The sequence below is a fragment of the Tachyglossus aculeatus genome, chromosome X2, assembly GCF_015852505.1.
Source record: "Tachyglossus aculeatus isolate mTacAcu1 chromosome X2, mTacAcu1.pri, whole genome shotgun sequence".
Taxonomy (NCBI): Eukaryota; Metazoa; Chordata; class Mammalia; order Monotremata; family Tachyglossidae; genus Tachyglossus; species Tachyglossus aculeatus.
The window spans coordinates 2,249,076-2,275,299 of record NC_052100.1 but is presented as its reverse complement, the minus strand read 5'-3'; the positions used below and the strand labels follow the sequence as shown (position 1 = coordinate 2,275,299).

The window sequence follows — 26,224 nt, the reverse complement described above, 5'->3', positions numbered from 1 at the left end:
GCGGCCTGCAAAGGAGTTCGACTCTGGAAATGGTAAGTGATAGAGATGCCGAAGAAGCTAAATGTCCCCGCTTTAGGAAGCTGCTGATTTCAGCTCGTTTCTTCCATCACGGGGATCAGAAACGCTTCCCTGACTATTAATCCCACCTCTCTTGTGGAAATCGGATCAAGAGTATCCCCTGTTCTCCCTCTCGTTTCCACTGCTTTGTTTTTTCCCGTCCATCTCCTACCCAACTGATTGTAAACTCCGGGAAGGCAGGGAACGTGCATCTTCGGTTGTAATTCCCGAGCGTTTAGCATAGTATTCTGCGTTCAGAAGGCCCTGGATAAGTACCTTCGATTGATGGACTTTACCACTTCTGCAAGCTAAGGATGTGCAGTTGTCTGCTGGATTTTCCTAGCAGCTATTCGCTTACTCTGAGAGAAAACACCATCCCCGTTTGAAGTCCTTCCTTCTTACTGCGTTAACAGACCCGCTCTCTTTCTCCATGGGGGCGCACACAATTCTTTAATATCGATTCCAAATCCACTGAGTCAAAGCCCAGGGTCTTTGTGCCAGTTTCCTTCCAAGAGACAGCTGTTGTAGTAGTGGTAGTGGTAGTCAAGTCAAGTGGTAGTAGTAGTAGTAATAGTAGTAGTGGTAATAATAGTATTTATTAAGTGTTCACTTTATGCAGAGCATCGTCTTAAACCCTGGGAAAGTATTCAGAGGCGGGAATGAGACATGATCCTTCTCTCTCCAGTCATAATCTAAGAATCTAAGTGGATAGAAGGGACTGGAAACAGACTCACAAGGAAGATGAATCAACAAAACACTAAAACAAAGTAAAAGCAAGGACAAATACGCAAAAGAAAAACAAAAATCAGTCTGGCGCTGTGGCTAAGAATTTCAGACTCCTCGAGTCCGAGGAACAAGAGTAGCCCCAGCTACTTTCTCCGTCTGACTGAAAGTACGAGCGAAAATGGCTCAGAGAGAAGGCATCTTTGGGCCCTGGTGGATCCAACCCAAGCGAAGGTCAAGGCACGGGAGGAAATGTCTCCGGGGAAAGGGCCAGGTGGGATAGAAGGTGAGGGAAAGGACTCTTTGTTCCCGAAAGACCGTCGGAATTGGCGCTGCATTAGGCCCCGACATCCTCGATTGTCGTGGGGTTCGAACCCGAGAGGATCGGAGGTCAGAGAATTTCAAAGAAATCGAGGACAAGATTGGTTCCCCACGCGCCTCACTTGAATGTCATCAATTTCATTCTTTGAAAAGAAGAGAAAGAGCGCTGTCCGGTGCTGATGTAACAGCGATTTCTCTTAAAGGAGCTTCTCCCCGAGTGGGATGACGACCGGGATTTAGAGCGTGAAAAAAGTTCCGTTTTCTGTGGAATGAGGTGTAGTTGGAAGGTACCTGGATTAAGCCTATGGAGTATTCACTGGAGTACGAACATGGAGTATAAAATGGAGTATGTACGTGGAGTGTACATAGAGGTAGCGGAGGGGATCTCTGCCACGAGGTAATAATAATGATAGCATTTACTAAGCGCAAAGCACTGTTCTAAGCGCTGGGGAGGTTACAAGGTGATCATGTTGACCCAAGGGGGGCTCACAGTCTTCATCCCCATTTTACAGATGAGAGAACTGAGGCCCAGAGAAGTTGCGTGACTTGCCCAAAGTCACACAGCTGACAATTGGCAGAGCCGGGATTTGAACCCACGACTAGTGACTCCAAAGCCCATGCTCTTTCCACTGAGCCACGCTGCTTCTCCAATGCAATGCTCTGCGCACAGTAGATACTCATATACTACTGATTGGTATAGAGGCAATTTCTTTACCGTGAACAGCAGTTAGCAGCAGGACGAGAAGCAGAAACAAATGGCAAAGGACTTACGCAAGCATCACTTGGAATGAGACTAGGCCTTGGAGAAGGCTATCTGCAAACTGTCGCAGGAGTGAACAAGGTCGACTACGTTTCATTCAGTTCAGTGTGAGATATTTTTCCTGGTTTTTCTTCCCATGAACCACTGACCAACTCCTGGGTGTATATGTTAGCTACTGGCACCAGTTGAAAGTGGAGGACCAGTAAAGGATGGGACAAAACAGATGATGCCATCCTCACTTCAGTGCTGATCAGGGGTCGTTATAGATTGGTAGGCATGGTACTAAGCACTTGGGAAAGTAGTACAGGTGATTTTTTTGTTCAAAGATGACATTGCTGTGGCTGACTGCATCGATGAGTCTGAATATCTTTGACGTCATAATGATGACCCCCATGGCATCTGAATAAGCATAGGTAAGTTGATGATTGCATCACGGTGGCCCTGAACCTCGCCTTATAACCATCTCCTGCTCCACACTGATAGGCAGAAGTCGTTTATAACACAGTCCAATTCCAAGCGTTCCACTTGATATTCCAAAGGTTAGAGCCTGAAAACAGCTTTCAGCCTAAGCTGAAACAACCAATCAACTCTTGTGAAAGGGATGTTTGCTCCACCTATATCTTTATCGGCACCCCTGTACATCTGGATAGTAACTCCAACATCTTTTTGTTCAATAGTAAAAAAGTCACACACACACACACACACACACACACACACACACACACAGAGAGTCTCTGGATGACACAATTTGACCAGAGAGGATTTGGGAAGTTTTGACATTCTTTTGAAAGAGAAGGTACATATAAGGGAGAGTCTCGAGGGAGTATCTTGATTTCAGGCAGTTAATATAAATTTTGGGAAAAAACAAAGGGAGGGTGGTAAAAGTATCCTCGAATTCCAGAGTCGGTCAAAATTTGAATTATTATTTCAATTTTGGGTGAACAGTCAAATGGAAAGAGCATGGGACTAGGGCATAGGCATCCCGATGCTATTCCTGGCTCCACCACCTGCCTGGTTTGATATCTGGGCAAGACCTGCAATTTCTCTGTGTCTCAGTTGTTTCCTCATCTGCAAAAGGCAGATAAGATGCTCGATTTATCTCCCTCTTAGGCGGTAACCCCCGTGTAGGACATAGACTGTGTTTAAATCTGATTATTTTATATCTACCCAGTGCTTAGCATAGTGTTTTCATATAGTAAGTGCTTAATGAATACTATCATTATTAACTCTCTGATAACTCACTGATTTCCTTTTTTCCAAACCGGGAAAGACAGTGCCAGAAAACATTGTTTTGCATCTTTATTCCAAAAGGGTTAATAAGGAGTTCTATTCATTGGCATAATCACCTGCAGGTAGTGTTTGATGAACAAGAAAGGGAAATTTTTAACTTAGGCAAGAATTGGGAGGTAAGGTAGCCAGGGAGCAAGGAGTAAAGTTGTGATCCTTAAATGATGAACCATTCTTTCCTATTTATTTCACTGGCCATACTAAGGGTGGAGGGAGCTAAATGACCTGGACCAAAATTCTGTGAATGAGTGAGAAGAATCGTTCCACGGGATATAGGGAAAAGAAAAAGGAGTAAGGAGAAAAGAAATAGGAGCCATGACATAAAATAAATATTGGAGACTAAAGGGATTTACTTAATTTATGCTTTGGGCTGTATATTGACCCAAACCACTATGTCATGGAATATCAGATGCTATTTGACAATGGAAACAGTCTAAACGTACAAACATCATATATGATGACTTTATATGAAACAGAAAAAACATAATGTACAGTAAGAAATACTGTTTGAAATTTCCCTAAATCAACAAAACAATCTTTTTTTTACCTCATAAAGAGGTCTAAAATTCTGAGTTCTCCACAGAGGAGGCTGTTTTGAGATTAAAAAATGGTGACTACTCCAGTTTTATTCCTGCCCAGTGTCTTGGCAATGTCACTATGTAAAAGGAACTCCTGCACCGTGATCTCATAACCAGACTGCTGAGGCTCCCGATGCATGAGAAAGAGGCTGTCTTTCCCAAGATTCCAGGAATCCTGTTGGTTTCTGCTTCATCCCAGGAAGGGAGAAGAATATCTAGCAGCAAACTCCAAGCCTTCTCCGTTTTTAGAACGTTGGACTGAGTCTGTGATTAGGCTGCTGAGACCCTGAGCCATAAGAAGCCTGAAGATCAATCAATCAATCAATCAATCGTATTTATTGAGCGCTTACTGTGTGCAGAGCACTGTACTAAGAGCTTGGGAAGTCCAAGTTGGCAACATCTAGAGACGGTCCCTACCCAACAGTGGGCTCACAGTCTAGAAGGGGGAGACAGAGAACAAAACCAAACATATTAACAAAATAAAATAAGTAGAATAGATATGTACGAGTAAAATAATTAAATAGAGTAATAAATATGTACAAACATATGTACATATATACAGGTGCTGTGGGGAAGGGAAGGAGGTAAGGAAGGGGGTTGGAGAGGGGGAGGAGGGGGAGAAGATCTGCTGTTCTAGTCACAGTGCCCCACTGCTCCTGAATTTATCATTGTCCTTGCCACGTCCATTATCTTTATTTATCAATTGTTTCATCTTGTCTTTCACCAGCTCATCATCGTCCTTGGAGGCAAAGAGTTATGTCCAATTCTCAACTGTGTATTGTTCCCAGAACTTAATACAGCACTTTCCTCTCACCAGGTACTCAGTAAACAATATGGTTTCCAAGGAGAGAGATTTTCCTTATCATTCAATCGTATTTATTCAGCACTTACTGTGTGCAGAGCACTGTACTAAGCGCTTGGAAAGTACGCTGCTTGAGAAGCAGCGTGGCTCAGTGGAAAGAGCACGGGCTTTGGAGTCAGAGGTCGTGGGTTCGTATCCCGACTTCACCAGTTGTCAGCTGTGTGACTTTGGGCAAGTCACTTCACTTCTCTGTGCCTCAGTTACCTCATCTGTAAAATGGGGATTAAGACTGTGATCCCCGCGTAGGACAACCTGATCACCTTGTAGCCTCCCCAGCGCTTAGAACAGTGCTTTGCACATAGTAAGCGCTTAATAAATGCCATTATTATTATTATTACAATTCTATGTCGAAGGATTCAGCCTCCTGGAACTCATGTTGCAAACAAAAACAAATCCCCATTCGGTTCTATTTCACCCAGCTATGTGTGCCCAATTCACAATCCTTTGGAGGATGGGAGAATCGAACTCTTCTAATTCTAATTGATCGGGTGTTCTGTAAAGAAGGCTTGGATTCACAACTAGGAGTCATCACATTTGGGGAAGCGAACGCAGTTTCACCTCTCCCACTAAATGGGAGACAGTGAGCCCACTGTTGGGTAGGGGCTGTCTCTATATGTTGCCAACTTGTACTTCCCAAGCGCTTAGTACAGTGCTCTGCCCACAGTAAGCGCTCAATAAATACGATTGATTGATTGATTGATAAATGGGAGGCAAAGCGGGAATAGAAAATAGTGGTTTGGGGGTGAAAAAGGCTTATAGGGAAAGACAGAAGTAAGGGATATCTAAGTACTTAAGCAGTGAGCCACATGATGGCGATGTCCGCTAAAAAATGGCGATAACACAGCGGTCCATCGCCCTTTGTTCGTATGGAAAGACGCAAGAGGAGGCGGAGATTCACATCGGACATGGATGGGGTAAGTCACTGAGGGTTAAGGCTTCGCTTTTATGGACTGTACGGGTCAGGACCTCCGATCCCGACCCTTTTCTAGATAGGAAATCGGGCCCCTCACCGATTGCGATGGTGAGCCAGGGGCGGGGCGGCGGCCGGGGGAACCGGCGGCGGCTGCTGACCGCGGCGCTGCTGCTGGTCACAGCCTGGGCCGGGGGGAGCGGCCAGCTCCATTACTCGGTGCCGGAGGAGGCGAAACACGGCACCTTCGTGGGCCGCATCGCGCAGGACCTGGGGCTGGAGGTGGCGGAGCTGGTGCCGAGGATGTTCCGGGCGGTGTCCCAGGGCCGCCGCGGGGACTATCTGGAGGTAAATCTGCAGAACGGCATCCTGTTCGTCAATTCGCCCATCGACCGGGAGGAGCTGTGCGGCCGGAGCCCCGCCTGCAGCATCCACCTGGAGGTGATCGTGGACAAGCCGCTGCGGGTCGACCATGTGGAGGTGGAGGTCAAGGACATCAACGACAACCCGCCCATCTTCCCGGTAACACAAAAGACTTTGCTCATTTCTGAATCCATTGCCGTGAATTCGAGGTTCCCGCTAGAGGGCGCTTCGGATGCGGACATCGGAGCCAACTCCTTCCTCACCTACAGGCTCAGCGACAATGAATATTTTACTCTCGATGAGCCCCAAAGTGACAAGCTGTTGAAATCCTTGGCACTTGTACTAAGAAAATCCCTGGACCGAGAAACAACCATCCAGCATAAATTAGTACTGACGGCCACAGACGGGGGCAAACCCGAACTGACGGGCTCGGTGGAGCTGGTGGTCACGGTCCTGGATGTGAATGACAACGCCCCTCAGTTTGACCAGGCGGTTTACCGAGTTCAGATGGCAGAAAACGCCCCCAGTGGGACATTAATGGTGAAACTTAATGCTTCCGATCCGGACGAGGGCAGTAACGGCGTGGTGCTTTACTCCTTCAGCTCGGATACTCCAACCTCTGTAACAGAGGTGATCGGGATCCATCCACATTCGGGAGAAATCCGGGTGAAGGGAAGCTTGGACTATGAAATCCGCCATGCCTATGAGATCCAGGTGGAGGGGACGGATCAGGGAACTCCACCGATGGTGGGCCACTGCTCGGTCCTGGTGGAACTTCTGGATGCCAATGACAACGCCCCCGAGATAACGGTGACGTCCTTGTCGCTGCCCGTCCGGGAGGACGCCCCTCCCGGTACGGTGATCGCGCTGATCAGTGTGTCCGACCGAGACTCGGGGGCCAACGGGCAGGTGACGTGCACCCTGGCGCCCCCCGGGCCGTTCGGGCTGGTGCCCACCTTCAGGAATTACTATTCGCTGGTCCTGCAGGGCCCCGTGGACCGCGAGAGCGTGGCGGCCTACGAGCTGCGGGTGACGGCGCGGGACGGCGGGGCCCCGGCGCTGGAGGCCACGGCCAGCGTGGCGGTGGCCATCGCCGACGTGAACGACAACGCGCCGGCCTTCTCGCAGCCCACCTACACGGTGCTGGTGAAGGAGAACAACCCGCCGGGAAGCCACATCTTCACCGTGTCGGCGCGGGACCCGGACGCGCGGGAGAACGCCCTGGTGTCCTACTCGCTGGTGGACCGGCCGGTGCGGGAGCGGCCCCTGTCCAGCTACGTGTCGGTCCACGCGGAGAGCGGGCGCGTGTACGCGCTGCAGCCGCTGGACCACGAGGAGCTGGAGCTGCTGCAGGTCCAGGTGTGCGCCCGCGACGCGGGGGTCCCGGCGTTGGACAGCAACGTGACACTGCACGTGTTCGTGCTGGACGAGAACGACAACGCCCCCCTCGTGCTGCCCCCGCATTCCGGGGCGGCCGCCGCGCCCTCGTGGTCCTCCGCGGCGTCGAGCCCCCGGTCCGGCTTCCCCGGGGCGTCTCCGCCGGGCCCGGAGCTGGTGCCGCTGGGGGCCGGGCCGGGCCACCCGGTGGCGAAGATCCGCGCGGTGGACTTGGACTCGGGCTACAACGCGTGGCTGGCGTACGAGCTGCGGGCGTTGGGCGGCGGGGCCGGGCGCGGCCCCTTCCGCATCGGGCTGTACACGGGCGAGATCAGCACAGCGCGGGCCCTGGACGAGGCGGACGGGCCGCGGCACACGCTGCTGGTCGTGGTGCGGGACCACGGGGAGCCGGCGCTGCGGGCCACGGCCACGGTCAGCGTGTCGCTGGTGGACCACGGCGGGCAGGACGCCAAGGCGGCGGCACGGGCGTCGGGGGCACGGGCGGTGGGGGCGTCGGGGGTCGGCCCGCGGGCGGCCCTGGGGGACGTGAACGTCTACCTCGTCGTGGCCATCTGCGCCGTGTCCGGCCTGTTCGTGGTGACCGTGCTGCTGTACGCGGCGCTGCGGTGCTCGGCGCCCCCGCGCGGGCTGTGCGGGCCCGGCCCGCCGGCCCTCGTCTGCTCCAGCGCCGTGGGCAGTTGGTCCTATTCTCAGCAAGGTCGCCGGCGGCGACCCAACGCCTGTGCGGGGGACGGGGCCGCCAAGAGCGACCTCATGGCTTTCAGCCCCAACATGCCACCCTGCCCGGGACCCCGGGACAGCGGGGAACAACGAGAATACCCAGCTGATCAATCAGGGAAGGTAAGGGTTTAAATTGTTTAATTTCTACCTTTGTGTCGGAAAACTCTATTGGAATAAGTTTGGCTTGCTCGTACGGACCTCTTGAAACTGGATATGCCCAAGTAGAACGTTTGTTGTCTTCTCTTCACTGGTTCTCACCAATCTAATTTTCACACCTCCCTGCGTTCTCGTCTGAACTTTGAAGGGGATCAGTTATTTACATATCGCTTTCCTTATTCCATGAACCTTCTTCAATCCTCGCCCCTCTCGATGAGAAATTCATTTTCACAACGCCTGTTATCAACCATGGTCAATCTATCCGCTAATATAGGTCAGGGGGAAAGTAAGACTTTCTGGGGTTTTGCGATTGAAGTTTCTCGGTTAGGCTGTGCAGTTGGTTTATGGGTATGGTTAAGGTTCTCTGTAGCAAACAGAAACTCTAGTAGCACATTTCACTGTACGCTGTCGTTGATCAGGAAATCTTCTTGATGATGATGAAGATGAGGATGAGGATGATGATGCGTAGCCTAGTGGAAAGAGCACGGGCACGGGAGTCAGAGGATTCAGGTTCTAATCCTGATTCTGCCGCTTACTTGCTATGTGATCTTGGGCAAGGGTGTTAACATTATTGGGTGCATCCTGGGTCCCTGAAGAAGAGGAAATTAAGATTTTTTTCTGACCACCTAGAAAAATACCATTCTCCCCAGTGAAGAGCGATGCAGCTGTTGAAGATGAATGTGTCTCAAGTTGAGAACAAAATATAATCCTGGGGCTCAGCATTTTAACTCCTTGGCGTGTACCATCGTGTCCAGTTTTCTTGTAACTTGTGTAGTTGATTTTTATTGGCTTTTCAACGTGGGAAGGCCGGGAAATAGAACTGGTTGATTTCAGATGTCATCAATGTTGATCGGCCCTTCACCAGCCATTCTCACCTAGCTCCTTCGACCACAGCTCTGATAGCTCTTCCCACCTCATTAACTCGCCCACATGAAAGGCCAGTGATTCATCATCCTTTTGGTATCACAGCAATTCTGATAAAGGAGAGGTGGCGGGTCCAATATGTAAAGGACCACCTTGTTCGCATAGCTGTCAGTTAATTGCACTTTCACGACGGGCTAGAAGAGGGAATTTTCAGATGGAGGAGCTACCGAAATGCACTTCACAATTGTAAGCATTCTGGAGACCCTTTTCGGGATATTTTGAATGCCAAATTGTTTTCTATCATTCTGAAATGAGGACCCCAATGATTAAAGATAGGAAGAGCCGGGATGAATAGCAAATCATGTGCAACTGGAGGCAAATACTGTAAACCTCTATCGAAGACCAGTGTTTCATTAGGGCAATTTTAGTATCTTGGAATGACTAGTAATTATAATAATAATAGCATTTGTTATGCGTCTACCATGCACCAAACAATGTTCTAAGCATTGGGGTAAATACAATAATAATAATAATTGTGGTATTTGTTAAACGCTTACTATGTGCCGAGCACTGTTCTAAGCGCTGGGGTAGATCCAAAGCAATCAGATCGTCCCACGTGGGGCTCACGCTTTTAATCCCCATTTTACAGATGAGGTAATTGAGGTAATCGAGACAGAGAGAAGTTAAAAAACCTGCCCAAGGTCACACAGCAGACAAGTGGCAGAGTCGGGATTAGAACCCACGTTCTCAGACTCACAAACCCGTGCTCATGCCACTAGTTTGAAAATCATCATCATCATCATCAATCGTACTTATTGAGCGCTTACTGTGTGCAGAGCACTGTACTAAGCGCTTGGGAAGTACAAGTTGGCAACATATAGAGACAGTCCCTACCCAATAGTGGGCACTCAGTCTAAAAGGGGGAGACAGAGAGCAAAACCAAACATACCAAGAAAATAAAATAAATGGAATAGATATGTACAAGTAAAATAAATAAATAAATAGAGAAATAAATCTGTACAAACATATATACATATATACAGGTGCTGTGGGGAAGGGAAGGAGGTAAGATGGGGAATGGAGAGGGGGACGAGGGGGAGAGGAAGGAAGGGGCTCAGTCTGGGAAGGCCTCCATACATGCTCAACTCCATTTTAGCATATTGTGAAGTGTATTTCCTTCAGCACTGTAAGGGGAAAATGTAATAATCCCCAAATAGTCACTTTGTGTGAGCTGATGAAACTTTGGTACCGTGTGATTTATCTCCCTTATCTTAGATATCTTCGAATAACCAGATAATGGCGAAAATCTAGGAGAAATAGAAACTATAGACACTACTTGATGAACTTAACGGGAGTTGGTACATTTTTCATAAAGGTATTTGTAAAGACAAGTTAATGGGGACTGCGGAAATTAGCGTGGCCTAGAGGAAGGATCTCGGGACTAGGAGTCGGCATCCCTGGGTTCTAATCCCGGTTCCGCCACTTGCCTGCGGTGTGACTTGATGCAAATCGCCTAACTTCTCTGGCCTTACTTTCCTTATCTGTGAAATGGGGATGCAGTACCTGCTTTCCCTCCTACTTAGACTGTGAGCCACGTGTGCAACAGGATTTCTGACTGACTCAATTATCTTGTACCTACTCTAGAGCTTAATAGAGTACTTGGTATGTAGACAGCACTTAACTCGTCAATTAATGGTATTTACCGAGCGTTTAATTTGTATAGAACTCTGTCGTAAGCAATCTGGAAAATGCAAGAGGCTGAAGTTTCAGTGGAATTAATCTTCAATTCAATATTTTGGAACTTTTACGGACCGGTTTTTCCTCTATTTCCCGTTCTCGCTCTCTCTTTCTTTCTTTCTTTCTTTCACCTACACTCCTTTGAAAAGCGTGACTACATAGAACGGCAAATTGCTGTGTATTAAGATACAAGGGACTGATCAGAAAAATTCTAATAACATAGGGTTATTGGTAATCTGTTGTATTAGCGCGTCTGTTAGGCGTTCAACCTGGGAGGGGCCCTGAAGTTGGAAACGGATCAATCCGCGTTATAGAAAGATCTATCAAGAAAACCAGGAAAATGAATTGCGATAGTACTTACCGGTTTCGCCACAAGGTGTCGCTGTCCACCACAAGGTCTTTCCTGACAAAGGAAATACACGGATCATCCCGGGCTTGAAAAAGCTCCATTTTGAAAGAGAAGGAGAAGAGAAGCAGGGAGACTGGATTGCAGGAGGGGGTTTCGCGGGATTCTGGAGACTTTGGAGCGATGGACCAGTGACCTGAGCCTGGGATACAGGTTTGTGCGATGCTGGTCCCGCGGGGCGGCGGCCGGGGGAGCCGGCGGCGGCTGCTGACCGCGGTCCTGCTGCTGGTCACAGCCTGGGCCGGGGGGAGCGGCCAGCTCCATTACTCGGTGCCGGAGGAGGCGAAACACGGCACGTTCGTGGGCCGCATCGCGCAGGACCTGGGGCTGGAGGTGGCGGAGCTGGTGCCGAGGATGTTCCGGGCGGTGTCCCAGGGCCGCGGGGACTATCTGGAGGTGAATCTGCAGAACGGCATCCTGTTCGTCAATTCGCCCATCGACCGGGAGGAGCTGTGCGGCCGGAGCCCCGCCTGCAGCATCCACCTGGAGGTGATCGTGGACAAGCCGCTGAGGGTCGACCATGTGGAGGTGGAGGTCAAGGACATCAACGACAACCCGCCCATCTTCCCGGTAACACAAAAAACTCTGTTGATTGCAGAGTCAAGGCTGCCAGATTCGAGATTCCCGCTAGAGGTCGCTTCTGATGCAGATATCGGAGTGAATTCTATCCTGACCTATAAACTGAGCGGTAATGATTACTTCGCTTTGGAAGTACGAACCAAAAATGACCGAACTAAATCCGTAGATCTTCTTTTAAGGAAATCTCTGGACAGGGAAGAAGTTCCCGAGCATCACTTGGTCCTGACGGCCACAGACGGGGGCAAACCCGAGCTGACGGGCTCGGTGGAACTGGTGGTGACGGTTCTGGATGCGAATGATAACGCCCCGCAGTTTGACCGATCCGAGTACGAGGTAAAATTATTAGAGAATACCGCAAACGGGACACTAGTCATCAGATTGAACGCCTCTGACCAGGATGAAGGAATTAACAAGCTTATAATGTATTCGTTTAGTAATCTTGTTCCGGCTGAAGTGAAAGATGCCTTCACCATTGACATGGAAACAGGAGAGATCAGAGTGGCGGGCGAATTGGATGCCGAAAACATCAATTCATATGAAATCCCTGTGGAGGCTGTTGACAAAGGAAATCCACCTTTATCCGGCCACTGCAAAGTTTTAGTGGAAATCTTGGACACGAATGACAACGCCCCCGAGATAACGGTGACGTCTCTGTCATTACCCGTCCGGGAGGACGCCCCGCCCGGCACGGTGATCGCGCTGATCAGCGTGTCCGATCGAGACTCCGGGGCCAACGGGCAGGTGATGTGCACCCTGGCGCCCCCCGGGCCGTTCGGGCTGGTGTCCACCTTCAAGAATTACTATTCGCTGGTCCTGCAGGGCCCCGTGGACCGCGAGAGCGTGGCGGCCTACGAGCTGCGGGTGACGGCGCGGGACGGCGGGGCCCCGGCGCTGGAGGCCACGGCCAGCGTGGCGGTGGCCATCGCCGACGTGAACGACAACGCGCCGGCCTTCGCGCAGCCCGAGTACACGGTGCTGGTGAAGGAGAACAACCCGCCGGGAAGCCACATCTTCACCGTGTCGGCGCGGGACCCGGACGCGCGGGAGAACGCGCTGGTGTCCTACTCGCTGGTGGACCGGCCGGTGCGGGAGCGGCCCCTGTCCAGCTACGTGTCGGTCCACGCGGAGAGCGGGCGCGTGTACGCGCTGCAGCCGCTGGACCACGAGGAGCTGGAGATGCTGCAGGTCCAGGTGTGCGCCCGCGACGCGGGGGTCCCGGCGTTGGACAGCAACGTGACGCTGCACGTGTTCGTGCTGGACGAGAACGACAACGCCCCTCTCGTGCTGCCCCCGCATTCCGGGGCGGCCGCCGCGCCCTCGTGGTCCTCCGCGGCGTCGAGCTCCCGGTCCGGCTCCCCCGGGGCGTCTCCGCCGGGTCCGGAGCTGGTGCCGCAGGGGGCCGGGCCGGGGCACCCGGTGGCGAAGATCCGCGCGGTGGACTTGGACTCGGGCTACAACGCGTGGCTGGCGTACGAGCTGCGGGCGTTGGGCGGCGGGGCCGGGCGCGGCCCCTTCCGCATCGGGCTGTACACGGGCGAGATCAGCACGGCGCGGGCCCTGGACGAGGCGGACGGGCCGCGGCACACGCTGCTGGTCGTGGTGCGGGACCACGGGGAGCCGGCGCTGCGGGCCACGGCCACGGTCAGCGTGTCGCTGGTGGACCACGGCGGGCAGGACGCCAAGGCGGCGGCGGCGCGGGCGGCGGCGGCGCGGGCGGCGGGGGCCCCGGGGGGCGGCCCGCGGGCGGCCCTGGGGGACGTGAACGTCTACCTCGTCGTGGCCATCTGCGCCGTGTCCGGCCTGTTCGTGGTGACCGTGCTGCTGTACGCGGCGCTGCGGTGCTCGGCGCCCCCGCGCGGGCTGTGCGGGCCCGGCCCGCCGGCCCTCGTCTACTCCAGCGCCGTGGGCAGTTGGTCCTATTCTCAGCAAGGTCGCCGGCGGCGACCCAACGCCTGTGCGGGGGACGGGGCCGCCAAGAGCGACCTCATGGCTTTCAGCCCCAACATGCCACCCTGCCCGGGACCCCGGGACAGCGGGGAACAGCCAGGGATCGGCCCAGAGGACTCGGGAAAGGTGAGCTTATATTTTATGTATTATAGAAACATACAGTAAAGTAATCAGAATCTCATTACTCATAAACAGTAACAGCCTCAGAATAGATCCGTTTTCCTTCATTTAGTATCTCCTTTCACCTTGGGAGAATGAACTGGGGATCATTTCTTTGTGGATATCTAATTTCCCGGTGGATGTAATACAAGCTGCATACACATGAATCGTATTTTGGCAGTGGGAGGTGAGGTTGTACTTCTGATCGGTTTGGAAAATTCATTTGAGGCTCTTCGGAGCTTTTGTTGTTTTTATTTCGGCGTTTATGGCCCCAGTTTGGGGAAAGTTCCGCAAATACCCCTGGACTCATCTACAGAGAAATGAGCGTCTTTTATCCTTTGTAAATGGATCGTTCGCAGTAATATGCCTAGTTCCTCTAATCATGAGACGAGGTCACTGATGGTGGAAGTTAGCTCTGGGTGACTTTGCCCCACTTCAACCCAAGCACTGTCCCTTAATGTCGATACTTTTCTCTTTGCGACCCCTGGTGCGTTTTTCCCTTGTGATTCTTAGTTTTACAATCCAGTTGGAGTGTCTACTTGAAATGAGTCATTCTCCTTTCGATTGCAACACTGCCGAATGGTCTGTCCGTTGTCCCTGCCTCCCAGAGTCCAACAAATATAATAATTGCGGTGTTTGTTAAGCACTTTCTATGTAACAAGCACTGTACTAACCGATGGTCGGACATAGTTGCGGACCCTCACGGAGCTCTGAGTCTAAGTAGGAGGGAGAATAGGGAATGTGTCTGTTTATTGTTACATTGGACTCTCCCAAGCGCTTAGTACAGTGCTCTGCACACAGTAAGCGCTCAATAAACACAGTTGAATGAATGAATGAATAATGCCACCAAGGCTGATCTGATGAAATGACTCGGGCCAAAGGATTACTTGCAGGAAACCAATAAGACATCAAAAATTCTTTGCAGGTCTTCATGACTCTGAGAAGTGACATACACAAGCCTGTCTTGTGTAATACAAATCCACTTAAGGGGCACGGTAATGATGATCATGGGGTTGCCTGCCATAAATAATGGATAAACACGGTCCTAAGACTTCGGGAATGAGAACCTGAGCAAAAGAGTAGCTCCACTCACACTTACTAGTCCCTGTCCGACGCGTGACGGGCGTGTAGCACATTGAAGACTATCATTTTATACATACATTTTTACGCTTGGTATGACCACAGCATAGCCCCAGTAATAAGTCATAGCACACCAAAGACAAGAAGTCGGCTGCTAGGGTAGCTGCTGTGGTCTTAGACAACTATTTTCGGGATTTTTTGTTGAGTCTGTCCACTATGTGAGATACCCTAGGTGGTTCATCTGTCAGAAATGTCGACCCTGATTGGCGTAAAACCACCAGCTATTTCTGATTGTTTCACTCCCCAGGAGCAGTGAGGTGGAGGGTCAGACTTGGAGGTAGTGACAACTGGTGGGATGCTAAAATTGAAGAAATCCAAATCTAGTAAGGCTAATACGTAGAGAGATAAACCTGATCCCTTGTCTCTGGATTTCCGAGAACGTTTCAACACCACCCCATCGAATATGCCTTTCTCGACCATGCTATGAAAATGTTCAAGAAGATTTAGGTGAATTTAAAAATGAGGTACAAGTAGATTCTGAGGGACAAACCAGGGCTGATATCCCCTGACTGGATATCAGCATTTCACGGTTCCAGTGCGGAAGCTGATCACGGTCAGATAGAGAATATGGTCTGGAAAAACAAACAGCCCTATCCGGTAATTGTATTTCTTGAACTTTTAACTCTTTCTGGGAAGTTTAGTTGGCTCTCATCTCAAGGCGGTCTTTAACAAACACAGCACCCAGTGCTGGTCTTTGCTAGGTTCTGGTCTTTGCTAGTCTAGTTCATTTGCTTCCGACTATGTGGCTTTAATGATAATGGTGTTGTTGATTACACACTCACTACGCGCTAAGTACTGTGCTAAATGTCGAAGCACCGAAAAGATGATCAGATCGGTCATAGTCCCTGACACACTTGAGGCTTTAAATCAAGAGGGAGTCCATTAATACCTCATGCCGTTCCGGAATCTCACAGACCGTTGTGCCTTTATCCATTTATAATGCAACTTATTGTCCACGATCTACAGGAAGAAAATTCCAGGGGTAAATAATAATAATAATCATAATATTCTGTTTCTCTTCAGCCTTCTCCAAGTTTCGGGTCACTTAAGTTGCATAACCACTCCAGTGTGCTCAGACTGGGAGGTTTCCTGGGAGCCGACTCTGCCACTGAACCATACACTTAAAATGGCATTAAGAAATCTCATCTGCATATGAAAACAACCTACTAGTTAATTACTCTGGCCACATTCGGTTACGCTCCCAAAGTCAAATCAATCACTAGCATCTATTCAGCGTCAACTGTATTTACAGCACTGAATTTATATACTTTCCCATGACACAATCAAATTACTCTGCCTGGAAAATCTTTGTTGTGAGTTCATTAGTTAAAAGTAAATTTGTAATTCCCGCCGAAAGTACAAAGGAATATTTCACTCCCATATTCTTGGACTAAAATTCATCATTCTTGCAAGGGGGGCACTTCTGGTAGGAATCTGTTTGGGTTCTATTTGTTTGGAAAATATTTTGTAGTTTGACTGTACGACTGGATAGTGAAACGCGATTTACTACTCGAGTGTATGAGGGTTAGGCCAGCAGTCTGGCAATTGGTTCTGGGAAAAGTCGAGTTCTTTCGATTCAGAGTTCCCCCAACTTTTTCCTGGATGTTCAGGACTCTCGCTCCTGACATTGCTTGTGATTCCTTTTCTTTCTGGCCTGCCTCTGCTTCTCTGATGGTTTCAAATTCAGAAACACTTTTCAGCAGGTGTAAAAAATCTCTGTGATTTAATGTTCTGCTGTTTTACTGAAAACAGAAAAGCACTGAGAGCCTCTTCTGTCCCCCATTAAAATCTGTCAGCTTGCATCAATTTCTGAATGATGAAAAGCATGGTCCCTGAGATTCTAAGTTTTGGATTTCCATTTTCAGTTGGTTGTGTTGGGCAAGGAAGATTAAATTGAATCAAGAAGGTCTTGTTGGCAATAACCCAATACCCATTATCTGAAGAAAAACTAGGGCTGCTCTGAGAATAATAATGATGATAATAATAATAATATGTATGGCATTTGTTAACTGCTTACTATGTGCCAGGCACTGTTCTAAGCACTGGTGTAGATACAAGGTAATTGGGTTGGACATAGTCCCTTTCCCCCGTGGAGCTCACAGCTAACTGAGACACAAAGTTAAGTGACTTGTCCAAGCTCACACAGCAGACATGTAGCAGAGCCCAGGCCGATGGTCTTTGCACTAAGCTTCAGCAGACCCCGGAAAGTGGCCTTCGACCCTATGATTGGCAACTATCTGAACATCCCATATTTTGCAGAAGTTTTAGGATTCTGTTTGTGGAAAATAACCACGAAATCTCCCCAGAACATCTGGTCTGAGATCTCTTCCACCTTGTCGGATTGTAGGGGCAAGATCAACCAACATTAGTTGGAATCTGAGAATCTCTATCGATTCATAGTGACCCGAATGTCAGTAACAGAACCCATCTGAAGGAGAAAGAAGGGTAGGCCTTAAGGCACGAGTCTGTCCCAACATAAAACCAGCGAGACATTTGCACATTGCCTGTATTGGAAATGAATGTTTAGTACAATACATTGTATCCAGTAGGTGCCCAATAAATACGATTGCTACTAAGAATGCAATTACCAGTATTCCTTCCTCATCTTTTCCAGAGGAATGAATTGGCCAAAGTCAGCAACACCACAGGGTAGTATAGAGGTACAACCGGGAATGGGGTGATACAGAAGTGTGGGATTTCCAATATTTATCTTAAGGAGGATTCGTACTTAAATTACCTACCAGAAAACTCCCGTTAGAATGCTGTGGGGAATTCAATAATAAAAAGGTTAATGGACATTTCTCTTTTCTGGACCAAGGGGGCATCACAGCCCATAATAATCAAGGCATCCAAAATAATAGTCTGGTCGAGCTGGTCCAGATTCTCACGTCTCAGACATGCTCACCGGACCCAATCTCATTACTGTTCCTTTTTCCACAAGCTCCCTTTTCTTCTGGTTAGAGATTCTAGAAATTATATCAGGGCCACTAGCTTTCCCCTTGTCGGACCCTCAGGAAAAAAGAGAAAAAAGACGTGCAGGGAACCATTCTTGTAAGCAAAATGTAGTTGTAACCTACTTCAAGGGACCAGAAAAGAACAAAAAAGGGGGGTTGAGAGAAGTGAAAGGGTAAGCAATAAGGAATGCTCCCTTGGCTGGGGGAACTTACACATTCGACCACATGGTGTCGCTGTACGCCACGAAGTGATCCTTCTGAACGAAAAACGCAGAGCGGCTCCGGAGAGAATCTCCATTGTGTCATTGTCCAGAAGCGCCGAAAAACAAGGAAAATAGCAGCGTTGGATCATAGGAATTCCGGGACGATTATCACGGCATTTCCGTCCGGAAAGCCTGATGCGGTGACGGACACAACGCGAGGTGCGTTTGCGATGGTGGTCTGCAAGGGCGGAGGCCGGGGGAGCCGGTGGCGGCGGCTGCTGACCGCGGTCCTGCTGCTGGTCACAGCCTGGGCCGGGGGGAGCGGCCAGCTCCATTACTCGGTGCCGGAGGAGGCGAAACACGGCACCTTCGTGGGCCGCATCGCGCAGGACCTGGGGCTGGAGGTGGCGGAGCTGGTGCCGCGGATGTTCCGGGCGGTGTCCCAGGGCCGCCGCGGGGACTATCTGGAGGTGAATCTGCAGAACGGCATCCTGTTCGTAAATTCGCCCATCGACCGGGAGGAGCTGTGCGGCCGGAGCCCCGCCTGCAGCATCCACCTGGAGGTGATCGTGGACAAGCCGCTGCGGGTCGACCATGTGGAGGTGGAGGTCAAGGACATCAACGACAACCCGCCCATCTTCCCGGTAACACAAAAGACTTTGTTGATTGCAGAGTCCAGATTACCGGATTCTCGGTTTCCGCTAGAGGGCGCTTCAGACGCAGATATCGGAGCTAACGCTCTCCTGACTTACAGACTTAGCCCCAGTGAGTATTTCTCACTGGACATACAGACAGGTGACGAATTGAGCAAATCTTTGTCACTGGTGCTAAAGAAAGCCCTGGATCGGGAGGAAGCGCCCGAGCACCACTTGATATTGACGGCCACAGATGGGGGCAAACCGGAGCTGACGGGAACGGTTCAGCTGTTGGCCAAGGTGCTGGATGCGAATGACAACGCTCCCGAGTTCGACAGGTCCGTGTACAAAGTCCAGCTTGTAGAGAATGCAAGCAACGGCTCTTTGTTGATCCGACTCAACGCTTCCGATGCGGATGAAGGATTGAATGGCGACATCATCTATGCATTCAGCACCGATGTTTCCCCTAGGGTTCAGGCCAAGTTCAAAATAGATCCCAGAACGGGAGAAATTCGAATTATAGGGACACTGGACTATGAAGAAAACAGCGTTTACGAAATTCAAACAGTAGCAACTGATAAGGGAATTCCACCAATGTCGGGGCACTGCAAAGTGATAGTGAAATTGATCGACGTTAATGACAACGCCCCCGAGATAACGGTGACGTCCCTGTCGCTGCCCGTCCGGGAGGACGCCCCACCCGGCACGGTGATCGCGCTGATCAGCGTGTCCGACCGAGACTCCGGGGCCAACGGGCAGGTGACGTGCACCCTGGCGCCCCCCGGGCCGTTCGGGCTGGTGTCCACCTTCAGGAATTACTATTCTCTGGTCCTGCAGGGCCCCGTGGACCGCGAGAGCGTGGCGGCCTACGAGCTGCGGGTGACGGCGCGGGACGGCGGGGCCCCGGCGCTGGAGGCCACGGCCAGCGTGGCGGTGGCCATCGCCGACGTGAACGACAACGCGCCGGCCTTCGCGCAGCCCGCCTACACGGTGCTGGTGAAGGAGAACAACCCGCCGGGAAGCCACATCTTCACCGTGTCGGCGTGGGACCCGGACGCGCGGGAGAACGCCCTGGTGTCCTACTCGCTGGTGGACCGGCCGGTGCGGGAGCGGCCCCTGTCCAGCTACGTGTCGGTCCACGCGGAGAGCGGGCGCGTGTACGCGCTGCAGCCGCTGGACCACGAGGAGCTGGAGCTGCTGCAAGTCCAAGTGTGCGCCCGCGACGCGGGGGTCCCGGCGTTGGACAGCAACGTGACGCTGCACGTGTTCGTGCTGGACGAGAACGACAACGCTCCCCTCGTGCTGCCGCCGCATTCCGGGGCGGCTTCCGCTCCCTCGTGGTCCTCCGCGGAGTCGAGCACCCGGTCCGGCTCCCCCGGGGTGTCTCCGTCGGGTCCGGAGCTGGTGCCGCTGGGGGCCGGGCCGGGGCACCCGGTGGCGAAGATCCGCGCGGTGGACTTGGACTCGGGCTACAACGCGTGGCTGGCGTACGAGCTGCGGGCGGCGGGCGGCGGGGCCGGGCGCGGCCCCTTCCGCATCGGGCTGTACACGGGCGAGATCAGCACGGCGCGGGCCCTGGACGAGGCGGACGGGCCGCGGCACACGCTGCTGGTCGTGGTGCGGGACCACGGGGAGCCGGCGCTGCGGGCCACGGCCACGGTCAGCGTGTCGCTGGTGGACCACGGCGGGCAGGACGCCAAGGCGGCGGCGGCGCGGGCGTCGGGGGCGCGGGCGGTGGGGGCGTCGGTGGGCGGCCCGCGGGCGGCCCTGGGGGACGTGAACGTCTACCTCGTCGTGGCCATCTGCGCCGTGTCCGGCCTGTTCGTGCTGACCGTGCTGCTGTACGCGGCGCTGCGGTGCTCGGCGCCCCCGCGCGGGCTGTGCGGGCCCGGTCCGCCGGCCCTCGTCTGCTCCAGCGCCGTGGGCAGTTGGTCCTATTCTCAGCAAGGTCGCCGGCGGCGACCCAACGCCTGTGCGGGGGACGGGGCCGCCAAGAGCGACCTCATGGCTTTCAGCCCCAACATGCCTCCTTGCCCGGGATCCCGGGACAGCGGGGAACAGCCAGGGATCGGCCCAGAGGACTCGGGGAAGGTGAGTGTCCGTTCCGGGTCTTCTGGTGGTAGTTCAACGTTAGGATCAGGATTTCATGACACGTTAAATTACTTCTCTCCTTAGAGAAGGTTTTTTTGGTCTAATCGTTTACTCTTTTTCCTGAGCTTCATTTTTCTTTCACCATTGCATCATTTCCAAAATACCTTTCATCACACTATAAAATGTTTACCCGTCATCGATGCATCCTGCTTTCAATTTTTCTTTAGCATCCACCATGATAATTCTTCACATCTGCTCCCAATATCATTTCTGTTACTAGCCTCCTCCACCGAGGGAAAGAGAATATATAGAAAAGTTTCTTTTTAGCTTTCAACCTGGAACTTCTCCACATCTGGCCCCGGTATCATTTCCGTTACCCTTACTAGCCATCACAACCGAGGGAAAGGGAAAATATAGGGAAAGCTCTCAGTGGAATAGCAGCACTATCTTACTTGGAGAAGGGTTGGGAGCAAAGCGATTTCTACTCTCTTGTCTACTTGGAATTTTCTCTGTAATCCAAGGGAGAACTTTGGCGAATTCACTGCTCAAAAATTGGTTTGTTTTTTTTTTTGGTCCTGAGTAACTCCTTGGACAGGCACGTGATTAATATGGAGTGTGGATGCTACGAACTCTAATTTTGATATGAATTGTGTAAGGTCAAGGTTCTCGTTATTGTTCAGTCAATCAATGGCATTTGTTGAGCACCTACTGTGAGCATCTACTCTGTCAAGTGCTATGGAAAGTTCAGTAGACTAACAATACAGTGGGAGGCCCAATATACATAATGTAAGAAGAAAAGTGAATGGAATAATAGGTCTGTGGATGACTAAGTCTTTAGTTGAATATCTAAATCATTCTGTACAGAAGTGCTATGGGTGGTTGGTCGTGCATAAATGCTGAGGTGGAAGTTGGGAAGATATGGCTTGGAAAGAAAAAATAATCATCTGCAACCTGAACCTTTGTCACCTCAAGATTTTGTCTAATGTGTCCTCCCTTTTCCTATCTTCATACTCTGACCTGTACGTACCACCTCACATTCAGTTAGAAAAACTCACTGGATTTGGAAATCAGGGAAAGGGAAACAGCCCGAAGGGAAATGATTTCTGTTGCTATCAGGTTCTTGGAATACTTGCTTCTAAGGGGAAGGGTTACTAATTGCTTTCCTTTAAGCAGAGGTATGACATCTGGAGAATTTAGAATGTTAGGAGGACAGATCTCACCCACTCCTGATGATTCTTTGCCTCTTGATGCATTCCCTTGAGTTATTCCCTCTTTGTGAATTCCAGGGAGAAACGGCAATTTTGCATTTGGATGGAAAACTTGGTTTAGGATTCTGGCCTTACTTGAATAAATTGAATAGCTTGGTATGGAAGTAGTGTTTGCCTAAGTCTCTGGCTGATTATTTAGTTTCTCTTGGAATCTAGTCATCAATTGATGAGCGAGTCATTAAATCAATAGCATTTAAAGATGTGACCGCAGCCTTCAAGAAGTTTACGCTTTCTCGGGGAAAACAGTCACTAAATCATTTATAGATATGAGAAGAGAAAGAAAACAGTTGTATGTTAATGAGTAAATGTATGAATAGTAGGGTATGTAAGCCAGTCTGTTCAGCTATGAGTGGAGTGTGAGTCCCCATGGACATAGTAGGAGCAGACGTGCTGAGGTGGTAAACTCAGAAGAGCTTTAGTTATCAAAGAAAGGGCCTTAATGAGAAAGAAATAGAGTATCTGAAAATGGATCCAAGATTGTTGGAGAGGTGTTATGTGATGGGTCTTCTCCATGGACATTTGTGTTCTGAGATTAGAAAGGTTTCATTTCAACGTGGGACTTCGTCATGATGTCCATTAGCAAATAATTTAAGTCATTTAATCCTAAAAAAGGCGTTTGGGTCCTTACTATCTGGAAAAATTGCAGTCGTGTGGCCAAACTTAAGATTCAAAGCACCTCACTACACACTTGCTAGTGCCGATGGAGGGATTTTTTTTTTTTTTTTGCAGTGAAATTGTCAGGTCCTGGAAAAGAACCAGACACTGTGGCTTCAGCCAAATGGTCAACATTACTCTATCAGTCATGCCTTTTTCCATATGACATTGAGCTACTGCAATTTATTCAATTAGTTTTGCTTGCTACTACTCGGAACAATCTATTTTAAAGGGTTAGTCATCCATCCTATGATCTTGCACCGGGCAATTTATTACAATCTTTATCAGCTTCATTGACCTGACTACGTCAAAGGTGTCTACATCTTTTCTGGTTTCCTGATATCCTTATTTTTATTTTTACTTAAAGATATATAAACATATTACTATCTTTAAAATTGTGCCTGACGGTCTTAATGATATCCAAACTATGAGTGAGATACAGCCATCAAAATGATAGGAAAGGAAACTTGAATGACATGGCCTAGAGGAAAGGACCTGGGCCTGGGAATCAGAGAACTTGGGTTCTAATCCTGGCTCTGCCAGTTGTCTGCTGTGTGAGCTTGGACAAGTCACTTAACTTCCCTGTGCCTCAGTTACCTCATCTGTCTACTGGGGAATAGGACTGTGAGTCCTATGTGGGACAGGGACTGTGTCCAATCTAATTATCTTAAATCTACCCCAGCTCTTAGTAGAGTGCGTGGTAGATAGTAAACGCTTAAGAAATACCATAAAAATAAATTCTACCTGAAATTCTTTGATAATATCACATACGTATTGGACAAAGGTGCTGAAGTTCATAGAGACAAAGAAGTGACAAAAAATCTGGTTCAGAATTCACTTGCTGTACTCGTTAGTGTTCATCCAACGTTTGCTTTTACTAACAAAAGTCTTAACATGCTTAATTCAACAATTTAATTTAGATGACTAATATCAAGGATGAAAACTAAGGGATTATATTACGACGTCAAACCCACGGTCCCTCTAGTCTAGTATTCCATCTCTGATAGTGTCAACAAGATTCTTGAAGGAACCATGTGATGGTGCCCTGCTTAATATCAATCTTAACATTTACCATCTAGGATTCCTAACTTCTCCTCGAAGATCCTATCCTGGACCTGACACTTACAAACTCATTTTTATGCTATCTTAAGTCCATAAACTTTGCTTCAATGTCCATTCCCTCTAGAACATCATTATGCACCTCTCATTCATGAATTGATCCAAATCCCTCTTAAAGTCTGCAAACTTCCTATTTTAATGGATTTCAGGTGCTTTTCCAACCTCCTGTGCCAGGCTTGGGTCCCATCTGGTTAGTTTTGAACTTGAAATCATTTCACTTGAATGATTGCCACCTCTGTTCCTTCCACCATCCGCAGAGGGCTTTGGTGAACTACAATTCTGCGTCTGCCCTGCCCTACATGATTCTGTCAACTTTAACCACGTCACTTCTCACCTTCGTCTTTCCATGTTACAGAGTCCTCACCTTGTTAGTCCTTTCTTATAGAGAAACTCCCCCCCACCCCCGCAACCTCCCCTACCCCCTCCGGTCATCTTGGTTCTCCTTCTTTGTATCTTCTTCAGCTCTATTATGTTATTCCTAAAATGCAACAATCAGCTGGCCCCAGAAATTCTAGATTTCCTCATCTATAATATGGGGATAAGAGATCTAGTCACTCTACTTCTTAGATATGAGGCAAACTCTCTATGTGAGCTGATTATCTTATTCCTGTGGCAATTATTAGCACCTAGTGATAATAAAAACCAAAATAATAGTTAATAACAAATCTTACGTGTATTCAGTCAGGCTAATCCCATTTATGTGTGTCTCATTTTCCCGTTTGGTTTTAAGTGTCTTAAAGGTCAGCAGTACTATCCAAAATCGGGTTATCGTAATACAAGTTTTCCTATAAATAGTGAATATATGAGAGAGAATTTAATACAATGACTCTTGAAGAAATATTAAGATGGTCTAGAAATCTTCCCTTAACATTCTGGCTCCAAAATAAATCTTGGAAAATAGTGAATCTTTGTTATGACAGATTTCAAAATAATATGCTTCAAATGATTGAATTATTCCTTGTTAAAATTATGAAAAATGAAAAAAGTAAAAATTTAAATTGATGTAGATATGAGACGTTGGTTTTAGAGTCAAGGATCCTGAAATAGATATTGAAAGAAAAATCAGGTTGGAACTTTGGAGACCTAGAGGACATCTGAAAACAATAGAGGACTATATAGAAGAATATGGAGGGAAAGAAAGGAGAAAGTGGGATAAAGAAATTAGAAAGAAATGGTGGGAGTCGGTATGAGAATCAATAATATTTACTGAGCATCAATTGTGTGCTGAGAACTACACAAAGCACTTGGAACGGCACAATAGAAGCAGAATGAACCCTGTCCACAAGGGGCTTATAGTCTGCCAATGCCTTGGATTTAATGGAAAAATTGGTCCAGTAAAAGGAAGGAAATACCATAAATTTACCAATATTCGATCTCCAAGAAGAGCCTAATCGGAAACACGAATGATTCTATAACAGCCACTAAGGTCCATGTCCTCATTATTAAAGGGCATATACGTCACTTTATGGGATTACGATACATGAGTTTAAAGGAGTGGCTATTTACAAAGATCAATCGATCAAAAGTATTGGAGTGTTTCTTTTGAGAAGAGCACTGTAATAAGAGATGCAAGAGTACAATACAACAAGATGGGTCGACCAGTTCCCTGTCCACCTCTGCCACCTGCGATCCCACACAGATGCGTTGATGCAATCGTCAACATAAGAAGGAATCGGAATATCTTCTTAAGAAGTCTTGAAGAAGTACGGAAGTGTAAAATGAGCAGTTTGGTAAAGAATAAGAGGGTAGCAAGGAAATGCAACAAACGGCTGGGCAAATTACTTACCGATTACATCCACATGGTGTCGCCATCCACCGCCAGGTTGCACTGACAAAGGAAATCCACAAATCGTCCTCAGTCTTGAAAATCCCTCCATTTTGTCACCATCACTAAACAGCTGAAGAAGAGGGGATGCCGTGCGGTCATATTTAAGGAAACCAAGGACTTTCCTAGGGTCCTGAAGACTTTGGAGCGATGGACCAGTGACCTGAGCCTCGGATACAGGTTTGTGCGATGCTGATCCCGCGGGGCGGTGGCCGGGGGAGCCGGCGGCGGCTGCTGACCGCGGTCCTGCTGCTGGTCACAGCCTGGGCCGGGGGGAGCGGCCAGCTCCATTACTCGGTGCCGGAGGAGGCGAAACACGGCACGTTCGTGGGCCGCATCGCGCAGGACCTGGGGCTGGAGGTGGCGGAGCTGGTGCCGCGGATGTTCCGGGCGGTGTCCCAGGGCCGCGGCGACTATCTGGAGGTGAATCTGCAGAACGGCATCCTGTTCGTCAATTCGCCCATCGACCGGGAGGAGCTGTGCGGCCGGAGCCCCGCCTGCAGCATCC

General features: G+C 49.7%; 2 protein-coding genes across 3 annotated transcripts in view; both read left to right on the top strand.

The window, feature by feature from the left end:
* Window positions 1-5,474: 5,474 nt before the first annotated feature.
* LOC119949286 (protocadherin alpha-C2-like) overlaps window positions 5,475-26,224 on the top strand; it is a 125,337-nt gene continuing 104,587 nt past the window's right edge. The window contains exon 1 of one of the 2 annotated variants that reach the window (XM_038770914.1): window positions 5,475-8,099. In XM_038770914.1, the coding sequence (XP_038626842.1) occupies window positions 5,607-8,099 (2,493 nt within the window). In that variant the 5' untranslated portion in view covers window positions 5,475-5,606. Of the gene's footprint in view, window positions 8,100-11,139; window positions 13,795-26,224 lie in introns of those variants that run through there. The other variant, XM_038770915.1, reaches the window with a different exon arrangement.
* LOC119949237 (protocadherin alpha-4-like) lies at window positions 18,112-25,723 on the top strand. Its single transcript, XM_038770833.1, has 2 exons — window positions 18,112-20,888; window positions 25,531-25,723. The coding sequence occupies exons 1-2, from the start codon at window positions 18,355-18,357 to the stop codon at window positions 25,721-25,723; spliced, it is 2,727 nt and encodes a 908-aa protein (XP_038626761.1). The 5' UTR covers window positions 18,112-18,354.

Excerpts from the sequence above, each read along its gene's own strand:
- LOC119949237 (XM_038770833.1), top strand. The coding sequence starts at position 18,355 with ATGGTGGTCTGCAAGGGCGGAGGCCGGGGGAGCCGGTGGCGGCGGCTG. Across the intron at positions 20,889-25,530 it reads TCTTCTGGTGGTAGTTCAAC|ATGCGTTGATGCAATCGTCA; the intron begins GTTAGGATCAGG and ends GATCCCACACAG.